Genomic DNA, 22,491 nt, shown 5'->3' on the forward strand with positions numbered 1-22,491 from the left:
CAAGGGAGATCACACATCATGGGAACCAGGAGGTGTCTCTGTAAAAGGGGGTTAGATGCTACTTACAGGATTTGAACTCCAGCTGGATGATCTGGGGATGATTCACTCTAGAGTGGGGGGTCAGAAAGCAGAAGCAGCTCTATGCTTTAGTATCTCAAAAAATCTTATCTATAGCAAGGGCAAGCTAGCTCAAGGTCAAAGCTGTAACTGGTAAAGAAGCAGCTGGCCCTCAATTTATTTGTGAGGGAGGGGGAAGTGTGGCCTTGTGTCGGTTGCATGGTGACCTTGGTTTTGTCTGTACTTAGAATTATGAAATGGTCTTGTTTGTCTCACTATCATGGCCTAGGAGTGACCATGTCTGGTGTCAGTTTCTGTGGGATTGTTTATGTCCCTGTGTCCAATAGGAGCTAACAGCTGTTAGCTAGGTAGACAGGACTCTATTTGGGATCCCCATGGTGAGGACAGATATCATATTTTGCAATATAAAAAAAATAAGGGCATGGTAATAGAGTTGGGATGTGGGAAAAGACAATATATTGTATATAATCTATAATTCTTAGGGATACTGCGCCATGTAGATCAGGAACCCCTTAGAGCTTGTTAAACATAAGAATTGTCTCCATCTTAGTGAACCTAGTAAAGAAAGTTTTCTGGTTCATAAAAGATGAAAGCTGTCCACTGTACATATCCAAGAATCTAAATGCAATTAAGCATTCACTAGCAAGCTAAATGTCTTCGTATCTTGTTAGGTGTAGCTTTTTTCTTTTTGGCTGTTGAATTGCTACTGAAATCCAAAGCAGTAAGTTTTATCTTAGATTGTGTTTCCAGAAGACATTATCAGAGTGCTGATATTGCCAAGTCTGAGTTTGAAGGCAGCAATGATGGCTACCTTCCCGGCCTCAGAGACCAGAGGTGCAGCCCGCACGTAGGGCGTATGTAAAAAGTATCTGAAATTCCTATAGCTTCCTTTAAAACGATGTTCTTCGGAAAAAGTCTAGATTTTTTTTTCTTTTATAGCCTGGAGGATCTAAATGAGTTACTGACCCTCTGGTGGAGAAGAATCAGCAGAGACACATGATTGGCAACTTGCCCCAGGTCTCACTGGTGACAACCAATGAGCATCTAAGGTTATTCACAAAGACAAAACCTGATATTTGTATAGCCATGTAAAAATCCTCTGATGTCTTATATTTTAAATCCTTTAAATAGGAACTTAAGGCACATTCTATAATGGTGTGGTTAATTCAATTCAACAAACAAGGTCAGAGTAATGATTCAATTGCGTTAGGCAGGGGCCAAGACCAGTGAACTCAGGCAAACCATCTCCAACCAGGGATTCCTTCCAGTATTGGTCATCATCCAAACGACACCTGCAGATGCTACTGTTGTACTGAGAGCGCATGAAACACCATGGCTTCCACCAGCAAGCATGCCCCCTCCACCCCCGGCAAGTCCCTCGCACTTTGGCACTCCACCCTACAATGCTTACAAGGCTCCAAATTCTCACTTTCTCTAGTCTTGGGGAGATTTCAATTTGCCATTTCTTTTTTGGCATATTTGTAGCCTATCACTTAACACTGTCACTGAAAGATAATATTTCAGTGATTACTCAGTGCTGACATTTTATTATTTAATATTAAAATCCCATCAGAAATCCCTAGCCTGATAAGCTAAAAATGAGGTTTGAAAATAAAGCACCTGGCAAATCTGATTTGTAGTCATCCAAATGGCATTTTGTCTGATGGGAACTAATTATCAACCTGACATGATTTCAATCTGCTGTCATTTTAAGAAATGGGATTGGTTTGCTCTCTGTAAAGATGATCAGGCTTGCCACTCTTCAACCAGACACCCAATTTCACCTATTCTTGTGAGATTCTTCTATTATGCAAACTAGTGGTAAAGCAATTACATGCTCCAAAAGATTAAGACTAAAAATTTCATATTCAGAGAATTGTCATTTTCACCTCTTAAAATGTAAATTCTTCCCAGATGTTAAGATACCTTTTTTATTTCACACAATGTTACCTAATGATCTGAGGAAGCAACCCCTCTGAAAGCAATTTTATCTCCCAAATTCGATTAGAGAACTCTGACAGAACTCCAAGGCTCTGTCCGGGGGAGAGACCACCTAATAAATGAAGGAATCATGGGAGGGAATACATGTTTCTTCAGGCTTTTTAAGGCTACTTAGTGACTGGACATTTGACTATTACCAAGCTAAATGCTCCAGTGGGCCAGGACTGAAGTTTGAGTAGAGACCAGCTGGAGGAGAAAGTAGTATTTAAACAAGAGATACTTTACCCTTCTACAGCTTAAGAAGAAATGCTGGGGGGCACCTAGGTGGCTCAGTTGGTTAAGCGGCTGCCTTTGGCTCAGGTCATGATCCCAGAGTCCTGGGATCAAGTCCCACATCGGGGCGGGGGGGGGGGGGGTCCCTGCTCAGCAGGGAGTCTGCTTTTCCGTCTCCCTCTACCCCTCCTCCTACTGGTGCTCTCTCTCTGCCTCTCAAATAAATAAAATCTTTAAAAAAGGAAGGAAGGAAGGACGAAAGAAAGAAGGATGGAAGAAAGAAAAAGAAAGAAAGAACGAAAGAAAGAAAGAATGAAAGAAAGAAAGAACGAACGAACGAACGAAAGAAAGAAAGAAAGAAAGAAAGAAAGAAAGAAAGAAAGAAAGAAAGAGAGAGAGAAAGAAAGAAAGAAAGAAAGAAAGAAGAAAGAAAGAAAAGAGATGCTGGACTGTCTGTGGATGGAAAGACAGGGCAATAGCTCTTACTACTCCATGCCTGGAAACGTGCCACATGCCACATTTAACGTCTCACACACAGCAGACCACGGTCAGCAACTTGTCCCAGTCTAGGCTGTGACACCAACTACCGCTGAATTGACAAGTATCTAAGATGTTCTTCATAAAAATATAAAAACTGAGGTCCAGAGAAGTCCTGTAAGTTTCCTATGGTGATAGTCAACGGGAGGGGATCTCACAGGTCGGTTCTCACCTCCCAGTGTGCAAAGAAAGAGTAGGAGACACATTTTCTATGTAGGACCCATGTAAGCCTGCTCTTACCTGTTGATAAACTCATAGTATTAAGCAACATTTTCATAATAGTCAGCCACACAAAGTAACATTTACCTTTAAATAACTACATTCCATTTAAAGTTTTAAAAATAAGCCAACTAATTAGAAAGAAAAAGTATGATTAAGAAAGAAAATCTGAGGAGAAAACAGAGCTCCCTTCTGGTCTTATGATATTTGATTTCTCCTTGGGTGGGCCTTCACTGATGGAAGCAGCACTCTCAGGAGTCTTGTATCCAAGTAGGGAGGAAGTTCCTGACAGAACCATTTTGCCTTCGATGGCTGCCGGGGGGCTGGGGGATGATGCCACGCGTATGACACGCAGAGCTCTGGGAGCCACGCACTCATGAGTCATGACATGGGTGAGACTGTGTTCTCCCCAGCACCACTGCAGCTTGCTTCATTTGCAGACACAGTGGTCTTCGTGTTCCACATTCCCAACAGGCAAGGGTACCGCCCTGCGCTGCCTCCGCCTCAGCATGCCCAGCTCCATGGCACCCACACTGCCCCACGCATGGTGGAAAACTGGGCTTCCAGGGGGGAAGCCATTCCCATTTGCACCATGGCTCTGACAGGAGAGGATGGGGGGTAAGCACAGGAAAGTATCTCATGGCAGACGGAGAGGTGGAGAAACTTCTTCACCTCAAGGTTTAATGGGAAACCCAAAAATGTTACTGTGAGTGTTAATTTCATGTGCTAACTTGGCTAAGCCACAGCACCCAGATATGTTGTCCAACGCTAGTCTAGATGTTGCTGTGAAGGTATTTTTTAGATGAGATTCATTTTTAAAGCAGTAGGCTTTGAGCAAAGTGATTATCCTCCAAAATGTGGGTAGGCCTCATCCAATCAGCTGAAGGCCTAAGAGCAAAGAGTGAGGTTTCTTAAGAAGGAATTCAGTCTCAAAACTGTAACAAGGAAACCCTGCCTGAGTTTCCAGCCTGCCATCTTGCACTATAGATTGAGAACTTGCCCATTCTCACAATTACATGAGCCAATTCCTTAAAATCAATCTCTTTCAATATTTCTCTCTCTTTCTCTCTTCATATATATATATATCTATATGTATATAGATATATATATCTTTTTTTAGATTTTATTTATTTAAGAGAGAGCGAGAGCATGGGCAGGGGGAAGGGCAGAAGGAGAGGCACAAGCAGACTCTGTGCTGAGCACAGAGCCTGACATGGGGCTCAATCTCACGACCCTGAAATCATGACCTGAGCTGAAATCAAGAGTCAGATGCTTAACTGACTGAGCCACCCAGGCTCCCCTCCATATATATATATATATATATATATATATATATATATATATATATATAAAACCAGAGAATTAAGAGTCTCCATGAAAAGGTTTTTCAATACCCCTCAGTGCTTAGCTGGATTTCCTACTAATTCCTTCATTGAATCATGAGTATGAGATGTGCCCCTTGAAAGTTCTAGGACCACGGCACCTGGGTTGGCACCTGCATTTAGCCCCCTCCTGGGTGTATGGCTGCAGGCACATGACTAAAGCAAGTATGACACAATTCATAAATGTGGCTCGGCAATATCTAGCTTGCAGGGAGGGCACCGTAAGGACCAGAGATGTGAAGCACCCACCTCAAAACCTAGAAAGATTCATGCTCGCTAAATGGTGGTCTGGGGTTATTATGGTTACACAAAGGTTACTAATAAAATACACTTCCTCCTACCCCCAATGGGGAGAAAGACAATTAATATAATGTTTTAAAGACCAGGCAAGTGATATTGAAGGTGACTGTGGAATTCAGAGGGAGGAAAGTGTGTTGGGCCCAGAAGGAGAAGCCTGCAGGTGAAACGGGGTGACAGGGGAGCAGGCACCCAGGTGGAAGGCACTGCACGAGCAGACCTGGGACTCCAGCAAAACCAGGGAACCGGCCTCCATGCGGACGGGTCAGGCACACATGTGAGGAATCGCACTTCAATGCATTCTGAAAGGCTAGTTCGTGCAAGGAAGGAGAGACAGAGGCAGAAGAGAAGCGACCAGAAAGAGTCACCCATGTGTGTTCTTTTCAGGACCACACAGGTAGGTTGCACCGGCACAAATTTTGACTAGAAATCACTGTGACTTCTGAGTCTCAAAATTTACACAATAAAAAAATCAGTACAATGCAGAAGACCTTTGGAAAATAAATGATGGAACTTCTGAACATTTGCAGAGGGCGTCATAGGTCCAATAACACATACAGTGCACAGAGTAAGAATTTTAATAGATGAGAAAATTCTAAATGGATTACGTCTTGCTTTTTATGCCCATTAAAAAAGAAAAACATACTCCATTAACCTAAGAACATGGTATTAAAAGATATACAATCCAGTAAAAGCTGGGGAATGACCTCTAGTAAATCGTTAAAAAATAATTAAGCTGTTCGGAGATTAAGCCTGTTTTTAATTTTCTTATTTTGCTTACTTGTATTTTTCTTATTTTGTCATAATGACTGTGACCTGCTCACAGAGAGGGGAAAGGGTGTTTTTAAAACCCTGCCAAGAGTAAGTCTAAAGAGAAAGGATGTCATGAATGAGTGGGCTGCATGCCTATGGACAAGCGAACGCATTTGGGGAGCCAACATCTGCCCAGATGCAAAACAAAAGGTCAAAGTCTGAGACTGGAGAGAGCAAGGATTTGCATTCCATGACTGTACCAACCTGGGTCACAGAGGCATTTATAGCTGGTGCCCATGCTGTGGCAGGTGCCGTGCGCGCAGGGGCTGAGCGCGCAGAAGTCCACGAGCTGGGCGCACGCTGGCCCCGTGAAGCCCGCGCTGCAGCTGCAGCTGAAATGCACGCCGTCCACGTGGCAGGTCCCGTTGTTCTGGCATGGGGACGAGGCACAGGGGTCCACCTTTTCCTCGCAGGCAGCGCCAAAGTATCCTGCCAGAAAACACAGACAGGGGGACGGGTAAAAAATAAATTAAACCGTGTTCACACATCATAGCTAATAAACTTGGTCCATGGGGCATTTGGGTGGCTCAGATGGTTAAGCATCTGCCTTCAGCTCAGGTCATCTCAGGGTCCTGGGATCGAGCCCGGCATGGGGCTTTCTGTTCAGCAGGAAGTCTGCTTCTCACTCTCCCTCTGTGCTCTCCCTCTCTCTCTCAAATAAACAAAATCTTTAAAAATAAATAAATAAACTGGGTCCATTCTTAAATGTTCCTCACTGTGAAGTGATTAACTCATTTAACAGTTTTCAGATACAGACAACCCAACGATAGGGGGAAGGCAGGTCTTCTTAGCTTTGGGAACTGGGGGTTAAAATATTAAGCCCTGGGGTTCCAATTTGTTGAAATGTAAGATATATGACCACTTAGATGTACAGACATACAGGGACATGAGTATATTTATAGGTGTACATGTGCTTATTATGTATGTGTGTGTGCATACAGTCTAGAAAGATGCCAAAAATAAATTAATGGTGATTACATTCAGGAAGGGGGGATTGGGGTCAGTGGAGGGCTTTGTCCTCTTATTTTATACATTTTGCTGGAGGAAAGGCATTCTTTACCTTTGCTTCAAAAAAATATATCTTGAGGGGTGCCTGGGTGGCTCAGTTGGTTAAGCAACTGCCTTCGGCTCAGGTCATGATCCTGGAGTCCCGGGATCGAGTCCCGCATTGGGCTCCCTGCTCAGCAGGGAGTCTGCTTCTCCCTCTGACCCTCTCTCCTCTAATGCTGTCTCTCTCATTCTCTCCCTCTTAAATAAATAAAGAAACTTTAAAATATATATATATATATCTTGAATTTAAAAAATAAACCCATATAAAATAGTAAACAATGAAAAGATCTCCCACCCAAATCCCTTACACCTCATTCTTCTCTCTAGAAGAGCCACTGTTAGCGGTTTCTTAAATATATACTTTTTAAGTTGGTTACTGTAATGGATAAACAAACTATGGTGTGTCTATATAATGGAATACTACCCAGCAATAAAAGGGATCTACGTTCTCACTCATGCTACATTGTGGATGCACCCCCCAAAAATTACGCTACTGAAAGAAAGCAGTTAAAAAACAACACATATTGTGATTCTACTTATAAGAAATGTCCAGAAAAAGCAAATCTATAAATATAGAAAATAGATTGGTGCTTGCCTGGGGCCGGGTAGGAAGAGGGACTGACCTTGAATGGCCATGAGCAGTCTTTGGGGTCGACATAAATGGTCTAATATTGCATCGTGGTGATACATTTACAAAAAGCACTGAGTTATGTACCTAAAATGAATGAAATTGATATCTAAATTGTACCTCTTACTAAGGTACAATTTAAAAAATATATTAAATGTGCTAATTGTGTAGGTGATATTTATTTTGTTTTCTGTATATGTGTTTCAGTATTTCTCAATTTTAAAATGTGTACATACATATATGGGGGTCTGTAGGTTTGTGTATCCATGTAGGGATTTCAAATGCTTTAGTAAAACCTATTCTTTTCACAGTATAAGAGCAGCTTGAAAATGAAATGAAAGTGGTTCAAATTTTAGAAACAAAGTGAAATAATTTTACTAATAGTTTTTATTCCAATATTCTCTTCAACTTTTCTTGTCTACGTTTCTTAAAGATTTTATTTATTTATTTGAGAGAGAGAAAAAGCACGAGTGGGGGGGCGGGGGGGGGCAGAGGGAGAAGCAGACTCCCCACTGAGCAAGGAACCTGATGAGGGACTCAATCCCAGGAGCCCGAGATCACGACCTGAGCCGAAGGCAGACGCTCAACTGACTGAGCCACCCAGGCGCCCCTTCTTGTCTACATTTAAGTTTGTATTTACCCATCTTCACACAGAACTCCTGACAATATTGGCAATTTCTGTTGTTACTGTTAAGGACACAGTGAATATATAAAACAAACAAAAATAGCTCCCAGACTTAATTGTCTGAAGCATCCCTCATAAATTGGCATAATCAACTTGGTATTTTTCCACCCAGAAATAGAAAATCTTTTCAAAATCCAATTCTATTCAACATTTTATAGAGTTCATGGTAGTTTTTAAATTTTAGAAATCATACTAAAAATGTCCCACATCAGTTTTAATAACACTTGAATTCGCCAATGAATCCCTTCACGGCCTGGAATGGAATATAATTCCATCTTTCATGAGATGTGTTCCATTTTACTCTGACTGAAAAGGAGATACTTAAATACTTATTACCATGGGACAAACAGCGACCAAGGCAAGCCCCGACCGCTCTAATCTGCTGCCTCAGCCAGAAAAGAGCTGAAATTATTTTCTTCATAAAGTTGTTGTGGGTTCTAAAAAGATACATAGCAAAATTCCTGAAAGAGCTCCTGATCCAATGCTGAATAAGTGAATTAAATTAGAATGGTAAGAGTAACAAAAATAGTGGACATCCCCTGGGGGCTGGTGTGCACCAGATGGTTCTAAGCCTTTCCATGCATTATTTCTCCAAACCCCACTGTAATTGTATGATAAAAGAACCCTTAGTAGCTCTACTTAACAGATGACACAGAAACATACATAAAGTAGCCTGTTGAAGTCTACATAGCTAGTAGATGGCAGAGCGGGGATACTAAGCCCAATCTCTTGCTACTCTGCAATACGGCACAGAAGAGAAGTCAGTGATGGGACAGTTAAGGTGTTAAGATGTATAAACATAACCGGGACTCATGTTTCTATCCTGTTTGTAACTGAGTGGAAAAAGAAATCGAAGACTCATCCATCCAGTCAAAATTTTAAAAAAATACAAATTTTAGAAAGGCAATCACTCTAGACTCATGTTGATAGACTCCATTACAAATATTCACATAATCCACATAGCATATTCCAAGTAAGAGAGAAAGATGAGTAAATATGCAAGGAGATGTGAAGGGGAGAGCCCATATTTCAATAAGGTCAAGGGGAGAGTGGAAAGTGAACATAAATGAGGCCCCTGGTCAGAGGCCAGATCATGAACAGTTTTGTAAGCCTCTGTAAGGAGTCTACATTTCATTCTGAAGCCCCTGGACATCATCTATTCCTGTTTTGTTTTGTTTTTTTTTATATATATCCCTAATTGTAAGCAGTGTGGAGAATGAATTAATGGCTATCAAGACTGGAAGCAGGAAAGCAGGTGTTTACTAGCGTAACCGGGGTGAGAGGTTAGGAGGAACAATTTGTAGCATTAGGGATGAAGAATGTGAGACAGACAGTAAATGACTGCACAAGCAACACTGTCAGTTCAGGGACCCATTAGATGGTGGAAGAATGAAAGAGAGGGGAGAGCCTACGGACACAAGGCAACAGGAGCCTTAAACTCCAATACCAGAAAGTCAGGCAGGCAGCGCTGACGACGGAAGTGGGCCAGTGGCAAGACAGCAGGGAGTGGTAGGGACTGCCCCGGGCTGGAGAATGCATGCCCCCAGAATGCATTCCAAAGGGGGTGGCTGCCGCCCACCTGCAGCCCACTGCTGCCATTTGGAAGGTGGTTCCCCTTGCCAAATCTTCTGAATTGTCAAGAAATATCTGAAATCTGGATTCTTGTTTGAACCCCTCCTAGTTTAAAATGTTGATAAGTCACTTCTCTGGTAACTAAAACACATCTGTGGTCACTGTGTGTATGCTTTCTCTGTGTGACTTAATGTGAACCACGGGCTTTGGAGCCAAAGTGGGAGTTACTGACCACAGGTAACCGCGAGACCTTGAGCAAGTCCTTAATCATCTTGACCTTATGTCTCTGCGTTCATGGAATAGGCACGATGATGCCGACAGCACATGGTTTTTGCGAAGCTTAAATGAAAAACTCTGGAAACCATTTGGCACAGTGACTGGCAAATAGCAAGCATTCAGTAAGAAAGTTATAATTGTGCTTTTCCAGACTAGGGTACAATGTGGATGGTGTTGTTACCAACAAGGATCGACAGAGGAGGAGATTTCCAGGGCAGAATGATGAGCTCAGTTTTGTACATGTTGGCTTGAGGTACTTCTGTGGTTGTTTAGGAGTCAGTTAACTAGGCAGATCTGGTCTCAGGAAAGAGATGTGAAGGAGAGGACATGGGCTGGGGGTGAGACGCATATGGATGAGAATCAGATTCACAGGTGTGGATGCTAATACTTGAGGCAAGTGTCTGGAAGACAGTCCTCACTAGAACCTGACCATGCTGGTCCCCTGATCTCAGATTTCTCAGCCTCCATTCCTGTGAGAAAGCAATGTCTGTTGTTTAAGCCAACCATCCATGACATTCTGTCATGGAAGCCCGAGCTAAGACACAACTGCTGTGACCAGCAAATTCTCTATTTCCATCACCCAAGCAATTGTTATCCTCTTATTAATGGGACATCCTCTGTAAATGATTCACACCTTCCATAGCCACCTCTTAAATGACCTTCCAGAGAGAGAAAGGGACAAAGTTTTATAACACAAAGAAGGCAAGGCCAGAAAATGAAAGTTTGGATCTTCTGGCTGGCTGTGTGACCTTGGGCAAAGTACTTAATCATTTTGTGCTTTCATTTTCTTGCATATAAAATGAGGGTGACCCCTGCCCTGTCGGATGAAACAAGATGGCAGGTGGTGCTCAGTACATGTTGGATGCTCCTTCCTTTAAGCAGTAGTTCTGGGGAAATTCCAGGTTGCCTGTACACCCAGAGTTTGTGGTTAGGGCAACAGGAGAGAGGCGGGCCTGTCAGCCAATCTCTGGAACGTCATCAAATTTCATATGTTCGTGAATCCTTGGGGATGGAGTCCCGGGAGATATCTAAGGGGGAGTGTTTTGGAATCAGATGGTGCTCACACACTGTCCTCTAAACACGTGCACAGTTATTGGGTGATCCAGCGAGGCTGACAAATGGAGGTGGGGTCCCAGAGCAAGCAGTGGTGGGAAGAGGTGACAGGCAGGGGTGTCTCTGGCAGCATTTCCGCACAGGCTCAAAAGGACAAGACACTGAAACAGTATCTGTTAACGGCAAACACTTGTCCATACTGAGCACTGCTCCCAGTGGTCTGGCTATATTAACTCATTTAAACCTAGTCTCAGTTCTATGAGCTAAGTATACTATTTCCTTTTCAGATGGGTTAACAGAGGCACAGGAAGATCAAGTAACTTGCCCAAGGTTACACAGCTAGTAAATGGCAAGGATGGGGTTCGAACGCAGGCAGTCTGACTCCCAAATCCAAGCTTCTAACCAGTACTTCCTGTCCTTAACACTTGATGCCTGGGGTGTAGCAGAAGGGCCGCGAATGTGAAAACAGGTAATCCAGGATCTGTCAGAGCTCTGTCACTTGCTGGCTATGTGTTGCAGAAAGGGCACGTCCTCTCTGATATCTGTCTCCTCTGCTTTCACCACAGGAGAACATCTGGTCACCTAGCTGCACAGAATAATGGCTACATTTGCCAGTCTCCTCTGTGGCCCGATGTAAGCGACGAAATTCTGGGCAATGGGATATAAATGGAAATCTCTTGAGGTTGTTTCTGAGAAACTTCCTTAAAAGAGAGTTAGCATGCACCTTTTGCCCTGTTTTATTTTATCCCTTCATTCACTCTACCGTCTGGACCATAGAGATCATGGCTGAGTTTTTTTTTTGCCCTGATTTGGTAGAAAATAACCCATTGACAATAGTGCTCAGTGAACCCCAGGAAAGATACATTCAAAGAAAACAAACAAGTACCTCATAGTCAAAATACTGAGCACCAAAAACTAGAAAAAAATATTAAAAGTATCCAGAAGAAAAAGACAAAATACATACATTGAACAATGAAAAGAATTACAGATGACTTTTCATTTGGATCTATGGAGGCAAAAGACAACAAAATTACCCCTTTAAGGTCCTGAAAGAATAAACCTATCTCCAAGAATTCTATTTCCAGGGAAAATAACTTTAAATAATGAGGCTAAATTAAGACATTTTCTAAGAACAGCTAAGAGAATTTGTTGCCAACATACCTACCTTACTACAAAAACATTAAAGCGTGTTATTAAAACAGAATGTAAATAATAATATGGATGGAAACTCAAGTTTATAGGAGGATATGAAGAACACTGAAAATGGTACATTTGGAGATAAGTTTTTTTCTTTTCTTTAAAAACAACTAGCTATTTAAATATCTTATTTATTTATTTATTTATTTATTGAGAGAGAGTGCAAAGGTGAGTGGGGGGGGGAGGGACAGAGGAAGAGGGAGAAAGAATCTAAAGCAGACTCCCCGCTGAGCATGGAGCCCGATGCAGGGCTCAATCTCACAACCCTGAGATCACAGCCTGAGCCGAAATCGAAAGTCAGATGCCCAACCAACTGAGCCACTCAGGTGCTCCTTAACTGGATATTTGAAGCAAAATTAACAACACTGAATTATAATGTTATAACGTACTTAGAAAGTACATGACAACAATAGAACAAAGAATAAGGGGGGGTAGTTGATAGACTTATACTATCATTCAATACTGTAATGCCCAGAGCAACCACTAAATAAAAACAAAAACTTAAGAACTGAAACAACAGCAGAAAACAAAGATATCCTTAAAAAGCCAACTGAAGAGAAAAAAATTTTCTAAATATTCGATTTTCCCAAAAGAAGGAAGGAAAGGAAGAATAAAACAAAGAACATAGGAGACGAAGAGAAAACAGCATCCAGTCCTATCCAGAATTACATTGAAAGTAAATACTAACAATGCAGAGATTGTAAGACTGAACAAAAAAAGCGGGCTGAATGACATGCTCTCTCAGAGAAACCCATTTTAAATAAAAAGACATAAATATTGATGGGAAAAGATACATTACAGGAAAAAAAGTGTAAGAAACCTAGTGTGGCAATATTATGTCAGAAAAGATGGACTTTAAGACCATGAGTATTATCAGAGGTGAGGAGGGCCATTTAACATGAAAAAGTGGGCAATCTATCAAGAAGATACAACAACCCTAAATGTGCAGACACCTAATAAGAGAACTTCAAAATATATGAAAAAAAAACTGCCAGAGGGAGAAATGGACCCCATCAGAGAAGGACCTCTTTCTTATTACCTGACAGAATGAGCTCATGTCTACAATATTTCAAAACACTATTGAACCATCTTGACCTAATTAATATTAATATAAAACTACACCCAAAGACTCAGAACACAAATTCTTTACACATGCACATGAAACAAGTTAGTCATTTCGATAGATGTGAGAAAATTGTTTGACAAAGATCAATATCCATTTATTATTTTTGAAGGGGGGGATTGTCAGCAAACTAATACAGTGGCCATTTCCTCCATCAGACAGGGCATAAACAAAAAACTTGCAGGTAACCTCACATTTAATGGTGAAATAATGGATAGTCTCCTCTAAGAGAATAAACCAAAGGAAATGATTTTTTTTTTGTACAAAATTGACAAAGTGACTCTCTAATTTATATCGACACGCAAGGAACCTAGAAAACCCAAAACAACATTGAAAAAAGAAAAAAAAAGACAAATTTGGAGGACTTACCCTCGCTGACTTTTTTTTTTTTTTTTGAGAGAGCGCATACATGCTCACAAGCACGCGTGAGTGGTGGGGAGAGGCAGAGGGCGAAGGGGGAGGGGCAGAGGGGCAGAAGGAGAAGGGGGAGCAGACTCCCTGCTGAGCATGGAGCCCCAGCGGGGCTGGATCTCAGGACCCTGGGATCATGACCTGAGCTGAAGGCAGACACTTAACCTACTGAGCCACCCAGGTGCCCCTATGTTAGCTGACTTCTAAACTTGGGATAAAGCTACAGTTATTTGGGGTGTCTGTTGTTTGCAACTAACCCAAATTCTGATTGATAAACCATGCCAGTGCAATCAAATAACTAGCTCTTTGATGTCTTAGCTTCCTCATTTGTTAAAAATAGAGATGATAAGACAGCTGTATAAATCAAATAGTTATACTAATAGAGGAAAAGGAAGAGGAATCGGTGTTAAAAGTAATAGCAAATACTGAGTTCTTATTATATACCAGACACTACATTAAGCAATTGGCACCTATTGCTTTGATTTATCACAACCACTGGCTCAGTTAGAGTCTACTATTATCCATTTTTACAAAAGAAGGCTTAGAGATTATATATCAGAGAACTAGTCCAGGGACATCAGTTGGTAAGTGAGGAAAGCAAGAGTCAAAATGAGGTCTGTATGACTCCACGTCTATGTTCTTAAGCCCCATGCTGGGCTGCCTCCCATAAGCGAGTTTGTCTCAAAGCACTTGAAAAGCTGAAGGTGCCATGCAAGCAAAAGAAATTACAGCCAGATTAAACCCAACAGTATCCTAACTTTTTAAATTTAAGATAGCTTTAGAACATGGAGATCCCTTAGCAATTATAAATTTTGAACTCTGTGCATTTGAAATGCCCTGGGCCTCGCTGCTTCTCAGTATTTCCAGTATCACATGGAGGATATTTTAAAAAATACCATCATGAAACTTGAGTTCTAAGGAATAAACATATCACATGTACTAACAACTCCTTATAAAACCAGAAGTCATCTTTAAAATAAGCCCAATATCAGATTTGGAGCCAAGATGCCAACCAATGCAGGCCTGGCCTCCCCATCTGCTGATCAAGGCCAGATGTTGGCTAGTTTATGGCTCTTGCCACAATACACGTTACACGGGTGTGAATGTATAAGTTCTTGAAATTCTGACTCAAAGCTGGCTTGTAAACACGATACTGATCACAGAAATGTTACCTGAATGGAGTGTCAAAAACTAAACTATAGCCCAGGGAAGAAACCATGTGCATTCAATTTCTAGATCTATAAATGAGTAGATGTAAGTGATCCCCCAAACAGAGGCTGTGCTATAGGAGTCTGATTTCTCTGTGTAAAAATATAGAAGTCTATGACTCAAAGCTAAGGCAAAGTTTACTGTCAGTGCACTTCTGTGTGAACAGTGCAGTGCAATTCTGTGAGTGCTGGGAGAAAGGTATCTTACAGGACAAGGTAGGAGAGGCCTTGGGGTCATCTGTAGCTGAGACTCAGCCAGCACATTTCATCTTTCCAAGAAACATGTTTCCAAGAAACATTCTAAAAATGTACCAAGATTTTGATTGTCCTGTTTTCTCCTCTGCATCTCTCTCCCCCTCTCCCCACTTTCTCTCAACATACATTACATACAAAGAATTTCAAACTCCACATTCAATCCTAGGAACCTCTAGGCTTTTTCCTGTTCCTCCATCACGTTATAACTGTAAAAGCAATTATCTTAGATAGCCTTTGGTAAAGTTTCACTTTCTATTAACATAACGCTTTCAGACCTTTGACAAGTCAATCTATCAGTAATGATCACTTAAGGCAAATGTTCTGGAAAATTCCTCTTGCAGAATATGCAAACCAAATTAGTTATGGTGGCCAAAGCAAGAGGACTGGAAAACAAAATTTAACATTCTTGGATTCAGCCACATTCATGGATACATTCAGACTCCAAAACATGGAGAACAAACAGAATGCTGCTTTGTGGAATATCGTACTGTAATTAAAAAAATAACAATAATAATAGTGTTTCTGAACTGACTAAAAAATTAACAGATTAACTACACTGGAGAAATAAATATGTGATCCCAACTGGAACCTAATGAGCAAATATATTTGGGTTTACAATCCTACTTGAAGGGCAGAAAATAAAAAAATTATTTAATAATGTTAATCAAAAGGTGCAGAGAGAATGATGAAGATAGTGGTGTTTCTTGTTTGCAGTGGTCTCTTCCAAGTCATACAAACTTCCTATGATAGACATTAGAAAATGCTGGAAAGAAAACACAATAGCCCCAGAGAAAAACTCAAACACATAGAAACAATGCCAGCAGTCAAGACATTTCAAACAACTCACTGCAACAAGGGGAAAGTTTAGAGAAGGATGAAAGATTAAAGGATTAAAATGAAAGTAAACACGACAGAACTACGCAAGAAATCTAAGGAAAGAGGGGCTAATGCAAAACTATAATTTAGCTAGTTGACCATTGCTTCGAATTCCGTATTTGAGCCAATATTTACATGACTCTGCCTGCTGAGCATTTGTTACGTAAATAAAGAAGTCAACACCCTTGAGATAGACACATTGTGGAAATCAGACCTTTGAAACCAAAAGAAAACACTCCTGGATCATTTTAAGTTGCAAGACCATGAAGTCACTCTACCTAGAAAGCTATGGAGGCAGGAGCAGTCTCTGCAGTCTTAGCAAGAGGGAGGACGGAATCCAGCGTTACTTAAAATCTTAACCCGTCATTTCACTGGCTCGGCAAATGGTTTACAGACCTGATTGCTTCCTCTCCCCTAAGCCCATGTCTGACAAATCCATGGATATTAATCGACTCTATCTTCAAAATACTTCCTGACCCCAAACACTGTTTGATCTCTGCTGCCACCACTCCAGTCAAAGCCCCAATTATTTCTCTCCTTGTCTTTACAACAGTTTCCTCTGATGAGAGTCCCAATTCTGTTTTACCCCTACAACCAGTTTTCCAAACCGTAATAAGAATATTTTCTTTAAATGTGAATATTAGCATCGCTTCCCATTGCTCTTAGAATAAAATGTGGGCTTCCCATCCATGGGCAATAAGCCCTGCATACTGTGACAGGATGACACTGACTCAGTGACCCCTCTTTCTCTGGGAGCTGGCCCCACCGGCTTCCCTTCAGTTCCCAGAAATGACAAGCCGTTCCCCACCTGGACCTTTGCCACATACCATTTCCACTGCCTGGAAGTTGTGGCTCCTACCTGCTTACACTTGATGTTTTAGTTCCTAGCTTTTTTTTTTTTTTTTTAAGATTTTATTTATTTATTTGAGAGAGAGAGAATGGGGGCGGGGCAGAGGGAGGACAGAGAATCTCAAGCAGACTCCACACTGAGTGCAGAGCCCAACGCAGGGCTTGATCCCAGGACTCTGAGATCATGACCTGAGTCAAAGTCAGATACTTAACCGACTGAGCCACCCAGGCGCCCAAGTTCCCGGCTTTAATGTTCGACAGGCAGGACTTCCCCGATCACCCCATTCCAGGAACATATCCCTTTATTATTCTGTATCACAGTACCCAGTTCACTATCTTCATGGCACTCTCCCAAATTTGTAGTGACACAGTTGTGTTGGTTTACTTGTCTGTCATCTCTCTCTCCCACCCCTAACAAGACCATATGCTTTCTAAGAGGAAGAGTCAAGTTGGTTCCTCAGGCTTGAGCCTCAGCACCCAGCATAGAGGCCACTCAGCAAAAACTTATGGAATAAATGAACAGATGAATGAGGAGATGAGTGACAGAGGACATATTCTAACAGATTTGTTACACAAGTCTAACAGATTTGTTACAAGGCAAAATGAAAAGGATAAATGTTAGTCATTAGCTGTTTTGATTACAGATACATAAGTGAGTAATCACTGAATCAAGATGAAGGCATGAGGGGCGCCTGGGTGGCTCAGTCAGTTAAGCCTTCGACCCTTGGTTTCTGCTCAGGTCATGATCTCAGGGTTGTGGGATCGAGCCCCATGTGGGGCTCCGCGCTCAGCGTAGAGTCTGCTTCTGCGTCTCCCCCTGCCCCTCCCCCCGTGTGTGCAGGCACACACACTCTCTCAAAATAAATAAATAAAATCTTAAAAAAAAAAGATGAAGGGATGAAATTTGGTTCATCTAAGTGCCCTGACGAGCAACAAAGGGAAGCGAGGAGAAGGAAGCATCTTGACTCTCAAAGAGCTTATTCTTCCAGAAGAGACCAGAAACACACATCTAGAATGATGAGCAAACAACCTGAGGCTGTCTTTTCTTTGCCTAGAGTGCGTTTGGAGGGACCGCTCCAGGCTGTCTACACGGGATGAGTGCATGGCACAGGCTCTAGAAGCAGCAATGATGCAAAAGAAGGAGGGATCGTCTCAGGGGTGGGCAGGCCAGCAAAACCTCGAGGGAGAGCCTGGGTTTTGCACGGGGTCTCAAAGCAAGCCCAAGATTTGGCTGGACAGACAAGGAAGAGGAGTGATATTAGAGAGGAGGTTTTGGCTGATGTTTATGGAAAACGAAACTGGGGCCACATTTGTTCTCATTCTAAGAAAGCAGATAGGCAAGATAAAGCAGAAAAGGGAGAACATCTAGGAAAAGCAATTATGAAGCCCTAAGATGTAACAGACCCAAGATGACTGCACTGACAATGGGACTTTTAATTTTTTTCCGGGGGGGGGGGGGGAGCTTTTAATTTTTAAGAAAATCCATTCGAGAGAGTAAAAATAACCTTAAGGACTTTTTCTTTAGCAGAACAAAAAGACAAATTTATATCTAAGAGAGGAAAATGAAAAATAACTAGGAAATAGTCAGAGGAATGTTAAATCAACTTTTCTTCAGTTTAGACTCAACAGATAAAAGACAAAAGAGATAACACAGCAGATGGGTTACACGAGCAAAAATAATTGGCTATTAATAATGGACATTTCAGGGTTTAGCCAGAAAGTATCGTGTTTTCCTTTGGGCACTCATTTATCTAACCTATACAAACGGAGACCAACCATGTACCAGGAACTGCTTTGGACCTTCGATTTCAGTGAGGAAAACAGACAATATGAAGATAAGTAAATCAATATCATTAACTCGTGCTACATGATACTGATGCAGGCAAGAGGTAGAGAATACTGGGGGATGTCTTAAATAGGGTGGTTGAGGAGATGTGAATGGCCTGAGGGAATGATCCATAGTCAAGTCTGGAGCAAGGCTTCCCGCAAAGACAGCATCAGGTGCAAATGCCCCAAGGAGCATTGTGTTCTGAGCTGAATGGCGCCCCCTGGAGGACAGTTCTCAAGCCCCAGTTGTGTTTGAAGAACAGCAGGAGACCAGCAGCTAGAGAGGGAAAAGCAGAGAGTAGTAAGAAATGAGGCCCAAGAGGTAGGCAGGGATGCATTAGCCCTACACCACACGTTGAGTGGAAAATCACCTGAGGTTTAAGGGGCAGAGAGCGAAAACACGGGATCTACATTTTAGAAAGGTCACTTTGCCTATTGTGTGGAGAACAGACCACAGAGGACAAGAGTGAATCAGAAGAAGTCCAGAAGCTACCGTAGGAGTCCAGAGAGGAAACGGGAAGCCCACAAGAGGCTGGGAATCCTGAGCAGGGACTCCTGAGCAAACCACATAACCATCCTCTCTGACATGAACAACAAATTTGCCCTATAAGACAGCCAGAGGATCGCCTTACACACACAAGAAAAATAATGTTTCAACTCTTTGTAGAAATTCTGAGTCCGGAGAAACACCAAAGAAAAAAAAAAAAAGATAGGAACTAAGAAATGGGACATGAAAGGGAGACACAGGTACTGAATACCCACCTGCCCCGTACCACCTCACAGCTCCATGAGGTGCATGTTACCTTTTCCATATTTTGAAACTGAAGCCCAGAGGGTTAAGTAATTTGACCAAAGCCATCTGGTAATCAACAGAGTGTCCCGTGGGTTCATTAAATCCGTGTCCCAAATGGAACTTCCCATCCTCTCCCCTCAAAGCTGCTCACTGCCCCACAGCACCCCCATACATGCAGCTGCCTAAGGCTTTCTGAAAGCTGGGTTGATTTCCATGGTCCCTCTCCCCCTCCTCTTACAGCCAGTCCATCCCCTTCTACCTCCATTGTCCCCAATTCATCCCACCATTATTGCTCACCTAAATTACTGTAACAGGTTCCAAACAGAGTTCTCTGACTCTTGTCATCCTCTGATCCATTATTCCTCCTTCAGCCACAGTAGTTTCTCCCAAATGCTCAAGTTCTGCCCCTTCTCTGCTAAAACGAATCATGGTGCCCTTCCCCACACTCTTGGATGGAGTTCAACCCCCTTGTCATGGTGTTGGAAGGCCTGCCGAGCTGCCTTATACTTCAGTCCCTAGCCCATACCATCTCTCCATCACATTCTGCGTTACAGCTCTGCTGAGCTCCACTTTGTTCCTCCAACATGGCACCCTCTCTCTCCTGGACCTTCACACATGGTGTCCATGTTGTCTCCCTGGGAGACACAGTCTTCTGCCACAGTCCTAACTTACTCATCTTGGTGCTGCTTCTCCTTCGGGTCTCCATTGAAACATCACTTCCCTCGGAACATTCCCAGACTTTCCTTCCAGCCCCCAGTCCGGGTTGGGGGGGGTCCCTCTTCAACCACTGGACCACCCCAGTAGAGCTTGGTCATATCCCTGGTCATAGTGTCTACACTGTCTCTCACCTCCTATCCCACAAGATCCATGAGCCAGAGCCCCCCCATCTATCTTGTTCACTCCTAGATCCCTTGTCATTAGCACAGTAACTGCCACAAAGTAGGTAATCAATAAATAGTATGCGGATGATTAAGTCTTTCATTAAATACATTATGCCACATTCATATGATGGAATAAAATGCAGCCATTAATAACAATGCTTTAGGAAAATAATGATACAGGAGAACATTTGGAACACATTATTCAGTGTAAGAAGCTCATTACAAAAGAGAATGCACAGTAAGATCCAATGTTAGTTTTCTAAAATGCACATAAAAAAAGAAACTTTAGGGCGCCTGGGTGGCTCAGTTGGTTAAGCAACTGCCTTCGGCTCAGGTCATGATCCTGGAGTCCCGGGATCGAGTCCCACATCGGGCTCCTTGCTCAGCAGGGAGTCTGCTTCTCCCTCTGACCCTCCCCCCTCTTGTGCTCTCTCTCTTTCATTCTCTCTCTCAAATAAATAAATAAAATCTTAAAAAAAAAAGAAACTTTAGGGATACCTGGGTGCCTCAGTTGGTTAAGCACTGCCTTCAGTTCAGGTCATGATCCCGGGGTCCTGGGATCGAGTCCCTCATTGGGCTCTCTGCTCAGCAGGGAGTCTGCTTGTCCCTCTCCCTCTACCCCTGCTCCTGCTCTCTCTCTCTAATAAATAAATAAATACCTTAAAAAAATTAAATTAAATTAAAAAGAGACTTCAAAGATACTTGCCTAAAATTCAAAGCGATCTCTCTTGATGGATGCAATTACAGGTGTGTTTTTTTTTTTCCTTTGAGCTCATTTGAGCATAGGTTTCTCTGATTGTGAAGGGAAACTGATAAAATTATTTCGAGTGTTATATAAAGTCCCAGAGTGTAACAGAGCAGAGGATGACAGACAAGTGCAGCGAGGGGGGACAGTGGTGAGACCGGGCACGTGCATGCCCTGCTGTACCGTGACCAGATGCATCACTATGTGTAGACTATTTGAGAGTTGAAAGCAAGGAAGGGACAAGGTTCTTCATACAAATTACAATTAAATATAACTGGGGCAATTAGAAAGAAGAGCAGTGGGAAATGCCTCGAGAAGGGGAAGCCTAAGCATCTACATTCAGCAGCCTTTTATCAGTAGGACATCAGGTCACGGGAGATGAGAACTAGGTTGGAAAAAAACTAGTCAAAGAAAGCTTATTTAACCAAAAAGAGAATATGATAAAGTAATTAACCAACATTCTTCTATTTTCACAGCTGCGTGTGTGTTCAGGTCTCTTAGGCCAGGTGTCTGTCAATCCCACTTTCACACGCTCCCAGGACTCAAAGCCCTGGTCTGAATTGTTCACAGTAAGACCCAGGAGCGCATCACATGGTGCTTTGGTCCAAGTCAGACAAAAATTTCATTCCAGCTTCCCCCGGCTGTCTAAAACAGGGAATATACATACACACACACACACACACACACACACACACACACACACACACACAAATGGACATAAATTCTGCTGCAGAGAGAAATAAAAAATTATACTTACTTTTAGGATATTTGTATTTCTATCATAAAGGATCTTGGTTGCTATTAAAGACAATGATACGGACATTCTGCTTCTGATATGGCAAAAGTAAGCTTTTTTTACAGATTCTCCCACAAATAACAACAGTAAACTCCAGACCAAATAACCCCACAACTATGTGGCTCTGGGAAGTGAACGAAAGCAGACCGCTTTTGGAGGAGGGTCAGAACACAGAGGAAGCAGCCAGCATGGGGTGCGTTTCCCATCTGGGGAGCTCCACCCCGCAGGCAGCCTCAGCTGGGACAATGACACAGGGGCACAAAGCCGCTAGCGGTGAACCTGCTCTCTCTGCCCAAAGGGACCCCAGGAAGGAGCCTGGCGCAGGCTCAGCATGGGGAGGAGGAAAGGGTCCTAGGAAGGAAGAGCACCAGAGAAGGGATCCCCAAATTCTGTATATGAAATCTGCCCAAGTCTCCGATGACCCCTAAACCATGCTGAATGGGCTACTGGATGGGATCTGGTCCCCCCCCACTGCTGGAGTCTCACCAGTGAGAGTCACCTGGTTACATTAGTGAACATGGGTTCATTCATCTTGGCTCCGGTTTCCTCCCATACGAAATGAAATGACCGTGTTGCAACGGTTTTGAGATATTTACTCACTCAGACACTCAACAAAAGGCTCACAGGTACTTAAGTGCCAGGCGTGCTAAGGAATATAAAAGAAAGTTCAGCATCGCCGCCCTCAACCAGCCTGGAGCCCCATGAGGGAGAGCAGACGTGCACCCA

General features: G+C 42.6%; 1 protein-coding gene across 2 annotated transcripts in view; it reads right to left on the reverse strand.

Annotated features, from left to right (window-relative positions):
- DNER (delta/notch like EGF repeat containing) overlaps positions 1-22,491 on the reverse strand; it is a 296,900-nt gene that overhangs the window by 57,384 nt on the left and 217,025 nt on the right. For both annotated transcript variants that reach the window (XM_027591453.1, XM_027591452.1), the window contains exon 8: positions 5,745-5,969. In XM_027591453.1, the coding sequence (XP_027447254.1) occupies positions 5,745-5,969 (225 nt within the window). The remainder of the gene's footprint in view (positions 1-5,744; positions 5,970-22,491) is intronic.

This window comes from Zalophus californianus, chromosome 3 (genome assembly GCF_009762305.2).
Source record: "Zalophus californianus isolate mZalCal1 chromosome 3, mZalCal1.pri.v2, whole genome shotgun sequence".
In the NCBI taxonomy this organism is placed as follows: domain Eukaryota; kingdom Metazoa; phylum Chordata; class Mammalia; order Carnivora; family Otariidae; genus Zalophus; species Zalophus californianus.